At 45.1% G+C, this 6,153-nt stretch overlaps 1 protein-coding gene across 3 annotated transcripts in view; it reads left to right on the top strand.

The window, feature by feature from the left end:
• The first annotated feature begins 5,488 nt into the window (after nucleotides 1–5,488).
• The window catches only part of LOC108233907 (kinase suppressor of Ras 1), a 25,842-nt gene continuing 25,177 nt past the window's right edge, over nucleotides 5,489–6,153 (top strand). For 2 of the 3 annotated variants that reach the window (XM_017412681.3, XM_017412680.3), the window contains exon 1: nucleotides 5,489–6,021. In XM_017412681.3, coding sequence (XP_017268170.1) covers nucleotides 5,806–6,021 — 216 coding nt within the window. In that variant the 5' untranslated portion in view covers nucleotides 5,489–5,805. The remainder of the gene's footprint in view (nucleotides 6,022–6,153) is intronic. The other variant, XM_017412682.3, reaches the window with a different exon arrangement.

Below are 6,153 nucleotides of genomic sequence, written 5' to 3'. Positions count from 1 at the left end.
TTATGAGGAGCCAGAGATCACAAGCGTTCAATACTGACTTTCTGCCTTTGAGCTCAGAGATTTTTTTCAGATTCTTGAATTTTTTTGATGATATTATGAACTGTACATGATAGGATATTCAAAGTCTTCCAAATCTTCTGTTGAAATTTGATTATTTTTTTTTGCCAGACTGACGAACCTCTGGCCATCTTTACTTCTGACAGATCCCACCTCTCTGAAATGCTCAGTTTTTTTATACCCAGTTCTCTTCCTGACCTGTTGCCGATGAACCTTGTTAGTTGTAAAAGGCTCTTCCAGCTGTTTCTTATATCACTTTGTTGCTCCTGTCCATTGCTGCCGGATAGTCGAACCTCAGATTCAGGAAGAAAGAGCAGTGTGGTTTTCATCCTGGCCATGGAACACTGGACCAGCTCTGCACCCTCAGCAGGGTCCTGGAGGGTGCGTGGGAGTTCGACCCAACCAGTCTACATGTGTTTTGTGGACTTAGAGAAGGCGTTTGACCGTGTCCCTCAGGGAAGTCCTGTGGGGGGTACTCCAGGAGTATGGGGCACCAGGCCCTTTGATACGGGCTGTTAGGTCCATGTATGACTGGTGCCAGAGCTTGGTCCGCATTGCCGTCAGGAAGTCGGGCTTCTTTCCCGTGAGAGTTGGACTGTGCCAAGGTTGCTCTTTGTCACAGATTCTGTTCGTAACTTTTATGGACACCGAGCCCTCTGACCAACACCCGTAGGCGAGGCAGATGAAGTGTCTTGCTCAACAACACAACGGCTGAGACGGACAGATCAGGGCTCGAACCAGGAACCCACCGGTTACAGGACAAACCCCTACCTCCTGAGCCACTGCCGCCATGGCTCAAATTTCCGCCTGCTGTCGTCCACCAGGGAGTAAAAGACAGTAAAAGAGTGTGCGGTTACCATGGTGAGCCTAATGAGCCATTGGCAGACGGTTGAACATTTGTCTTGGCCTTGGTTTTCTTTATACCCCTTGTCCAGTTCATACACCAAACTGTAGTCTTTTCATCCTTAGTTTAGATTATTACAAAGCCACAGTTTGGGCAGTAGCTGCATTGGCAGCTTTCAAATATTCCTCAGAAAAAGTCTAGTTTTCATTCAAACGGTTACATACAATCTTTTGCTCCCTATAAAAGGCCCTATATTGCAGCTACAACAGGTCATCTAAGTACAAAAAGGCTCCATCTGCTAATATTCCTTTTTTCTTGTTCTTGGCACAAAGTTTTTCTCATCTTTCTGTCTGACCATTGATTCGAGATCGTGTGCGTTTGCTTTCACGCGTCGCTGCAGTACCAAAGCTCCCTCCCCACTACTTCGAAACTTTACTTCAAGCCTCGTGTCGCCACATGGCGAAGCGATTTCGAGCGGCGAAGACGAGCTGAAGTCTGGCCCGGCGTTCTGTTGGCATGTCACCGTCAAATCTGTGCCGCTATTACAGCAGGCCTGCACCGACCAAGTGGCGCGGCGACGACAATAGCTCACGGCCGGGGGTTGGGGAGGGCTTCGCTCCTCCGTGTCCGTTTGGTTCCGTCTTACCGTTCTCCGCTCCGTGTCAGCGTGCTACTCAGGTTTCAGGTGATTGGAGGTTGACTCGATGGTACACCATAAAACACCCAGTGAGGTTTCTAATTCCTATTTCACTTCTGCACAGCCTGATTCATGCAGGCTGCCTTATAGAGTGGTGTGTGTGTGTGTTTTGTGGCCGCAGTGTGAGACAGTGTTTTCTCTTGCGATCAGATGAGGAGACAGATGCACAGATGGCGGCGAGGAACCCGGGGCCCCGTAAGAAGTGATTCACGTTTTATTGTATAATTAGGGTATATTAAAGGAAAGAACATCGCACCCTCATTGCAGCACTTGGGCCGTCGCTTCGTGGCTATCGGAACGCCGCGGCTCTTCGCTCACGAGGACACACGGTCTACCTGGGCCTCAAGTGGAGGCTGATTTAGTCGGCTTTTATTTCACCACGTTTGTAGTTTGTCCCATTTTTTTTTTGTGGCAGCAGATGTTCGGGCAAAAGTTCAGCTACGGTCAGGAGGCAAAAAAAAAAAAGTTAAGGGGAAAAGATTGCAAACTTAAATGAAACTCTTAACATTCCTTTTAAAGAATGCACATTGCCTGCTGCCTTTCATTGCCACGGTTTTGGACGAAGATGTCGAGAGTTGTATCCGTTTTGGTCAAACCTTGAAAATAATATTATGTTCAAGCTTACGTAAGATTGTAAGATGTCGTGCTCAGACTATGGGTTGTGGCTAACTCTCAGCTACAAATTTTCACGCAGTGTCTGTAAAACTGACTGAATTATAGCCATTTTTAGGTTTTCCAAATACAGTCAGCTGTAGCGGCCATCTTGAGTTGGATTAGCTCTAAAAGACAATCAGTTGTAGAGCCACACCTGACGATTATTTCCTTAAAGTTTCATTGAAATCCACCAAGTAGTCTGTGAAATATTGTGCTAACAGACAGAAAGAGTTGACTCCAAGTAGTTAATGTTGACATTTTGAACAAAGATCTTGTGCAATTTGTTACTGTTCAGAATATGTGTAGAGGATCAGTTACAGCGACTACCACACCAAACCTTAGGTCAGTACCTGTAAAATTAGATGACTTATAGTCTATTTTATGTTTTTTAAGCTCAGTTGGCTGTGGCGGCCATATTCAATGGAGTTGTCTCCAAGAGTTATTCAGTTGTAGAAGGACATTTAATGATTGCTGTCTGAATGTTTCACTGATATTTGTCCAGTGGTTCATGAGATATTTTGCTAACAGACATACACACAGTAACAAGCAAAAACATCATTGGTAAGAAAATTGCTTTTGTGTTTTTATTGTTAGAAAAGCTTTTAAAAAAAACCTATGGATGTGTGAATATTCCGACTCGTCGCACTAATGTCACAACAATCAGCACCTATAAAGCATCTAATAAGCAGTCAAAAAACAAAAAAAAGTTTTCAGGTTGGTATTTTCTCCTGATTAATATGAATTAATTTAACTTTCAGGAGCGGTAGAGGTCATGTTGAGGTCTTAAAACACCAAAGAAACTCTAAAGAGGTTAACAAAAAAATAAAAAATAAAACCTCTTTCGAGAAAATTTAGCAAACTCTGGGGTTTGGTGGAGCAGCGATTTGGCAGGAAGTGGTTTGGATTGATTAAGCTCAAATAGAGCAGTTTGCCCACAAACAGCAGTGGTATGTCGTGAGACAAAAGAAGAGGGCTCTGTTATTCATATAGCTGAGCACGAGGGAGATGAATCATGGTATGGACTTGTGTTGCGGACTACATCGAGAGGCTCGGGCTCAGATCTTCCGAAGCGGGGCTCAGTGGAAAGGTTCTGAACAGTTACAATCTTACCTGTCGCAGGTAGCTCTTTGAACAAACCTCAGTCTGGAGGGACGGAGCCTAATTCTGACCTGACTGATGAGCTGATGGCTAGTCCAAGGAGGGCCGAGGCCAAAAATGAGACGGATCTTAAAACAACTCCAGTCTCAGAAATTTAACAGCAGTTTGTTCAAATGCTACTTTGGACGTCTTCACGTCACATCCCACACGCACGTATTTCCATCGACTCCAGCTAGCAGTAGCACGTTTTGTGCAGCTTGGAACATTTCTTAAAGAAAAAAACAGAGTTTGCATGAACCTCTTATGATGCTTTTGAGATAGAAACTTGTTTTTTTTTTTTTTTACCACTGATAAGATATTAGTAGTTTTTAACATTTCCACAGAACCACATTTTAAAAGATCTGAACCAGCCCTTTAATTGACCTGAAAAGAGCAGCTCCTAAATTGCACTTTTGGGGTTTCTTTAGGTATCAAAAAAATGATGAAATCAATATTAAAATTGATCAGATAATACAGTAAATTTTCAGTGTGACGTCCTAAGCAGCTTCTGTATTAACCAACAGTCTAATAATCGTGTCGTTAAAGTGACCCCCNAAATATCAACTCCAAAGGAGAGCTGTGCATGTAAAAAGTTTTTTTTACATATTTAATGTTGAAACATTTCATCTGCACAGAGATATCTGATTTTATTTGGTTGGGTGGGAGGCGTCTGTGTGTTTGTAGGGAGGGACACACACACACACACACACACACACCCCACCCAGCAGAGCTTCTTTTGCAGCAGTCGAGCTCAGCACACTCAGCGCAGGGTAATGACAGAGCACCGCGCTTCACACGAGGAGGTGAAAGGTGATGATTACTGCCGGAGCCCAGAGCTGCTGTGGGATCGCGAACCTCCTCCCTGTGCCACCACGGAACCGTTGCCGTGTGGGAAAAGTGGGAGTTTTCTGCAGCCCACGCGTGTTTACAGCATTCACGTAAATGCGACCCCCATTCCCCCCCCCCGTAATATTTGACAGTTGTTCCTCTTTCTTTTGCTAACATCAAATATCGCCCTTACACTAAAGCCATTTCTTCAGGAACTGCACAGAACCGATATATCAGATAAGGCCTTGTTTTATTTAGGCATGGCAGATGTTTGGTTAAAGGCCTAGCGTTCCTCGAAGAAATGCATGCCACCCACTGCCATCTCAAACTGGGTTGACTCCAAACATTGATGAGTTTCTTGATAGATGTCCAATGATTGCTTTCACTAAAATCCATCCAGTGGTTCAAGAGCTATTTTGCTAACAGACAAACAGTGTTGACTCTAATAGTTAATGCCAAAGTTTGAAGCAAAGAGCCCAACATGTAGCGCTTGGAGTATGTGTTGGGAATTACTTTCAGCTACTACCACACCAAATCTGAGCTGTAAAATGGGCAAAGTTATAGCCATTTTTGTGATAGCTAATATAGACTAGCTGTGGTGGTCATCTTAATTTGAGTTGACTCCAATAGTTGGTGAATTTGTTGTTAGATGTCCAATGATTGCTTTCTGAGAGTTTCACTAAAATCCATCCAGTGGTTCAAGAGATATTTTGCTAACAGACAAACAGTGCTGATTGTAATAGTTAATGCCAGAGTTTGAAGCAAAGATGTAGCCTAACAGGTGGAGCTTGGAGTATGTGTTGGCAATGACTTTCAGCTACTACCACACCAAATCTGAGCTCATTAGCTGTAAAATGGGCAAAGTTATAGCCATTTTTGTACTGGCTAATATAGACTAGCTGTGGCAGCCATCTTAAATTGGGCTGACTTTGAAAGTTAATGAGTTGTAGACATACATCCAATGATGAATGTGTCAGAATTTCATCAAAATCCATCCAGTGGTTCAATAGATATTTTGCTAACAGACAGACAGCGTTGACTCTAAGAGTTCACGCCAAAGTTTTACGCAAAAACAAAACCATTGCTCAACGAAAAGCGCTCAGACTGTGCGTTGGGATGACGCTCGGCTGCTACCGCACCAAATCTGTGCTGATTATCTGTAAGACTGAGTGAGGCATTTAGGCATCAAGGCTTTGACTCAGCAGCATACTGTGGCTGTGGGACTGTATTTCCCAGAGTGCACCGCGCACCATGATGTTCCCAACAGCTGACAGACGGTGAAGCCTCTGCCAGAGCTGTCGGTGGAAGCCCAACGCGGACTAGGGACACACGAGCCGAGCCCGAACGGACCTCGGGCGAACTCGGAACACCAACCCTGACAGAGCAGCAACAATAACAGGAGCGAAATAAGAATTCAAAAACCGGCATTTAGCTCGCGACCTTTTTATTTTTTGTCACAAAGCCCGGGAAGCTCTGCGGACGACAACTACCGCTGTCAGCGAACTTCCACGGCGCGGTCGCTGCCCATGTTTTCTCCGAGCTCAGCGGTTTGACTCCAGCCCTTCCAGCCGTGCCCCGATGCTGAGGAATGGCTAGCGTGTCTGCTAAAGGTGGGAAGATGGTCGAGAGTGATGAGCAGCCGGAGAGAAGGGACGGCGGCGGCGGTGGCGCAGCGATGGCCGCGCTACATCAATGCGAACTCATCCAGAATATGATCGATATCTCCATCTCCAGCTTGCAGGGGCTCCGGACCAAATGCGCCGCGTCCAACGACCTCACGCAGCAAGAAATACGCACATTAGAGGTAACGGGCTGCGCGGATACGGTGTCAGGAGTGCTCCTTGCCGTAGGAAGGAGGGCTAGTCTAGTCAAACTGCGGAGTCATGAAGCTCTGTGTGTCTGCCTCTGCGCTTTGTCTTTTTTTTTTTTTTTTTTT

This window comes from Kryptolebias marmoratus, linkage group LG13, assembly GCF_001649575.2.
Source record: "Kryptolebias marmoratus isolate JLee-2015 linkage group LG13, ASM164957v2, whole genome shotgun sequence".
NCBI lineage: Eukaryota > Metazoa > Chordata > Actinopteri > Cyprinodontiformes > Rivulidae > Kryptolebias > Kryptolebias marmoratus.
This window is presented reverse-complemented; position numbering and strand designations above follow the sequence as displayed.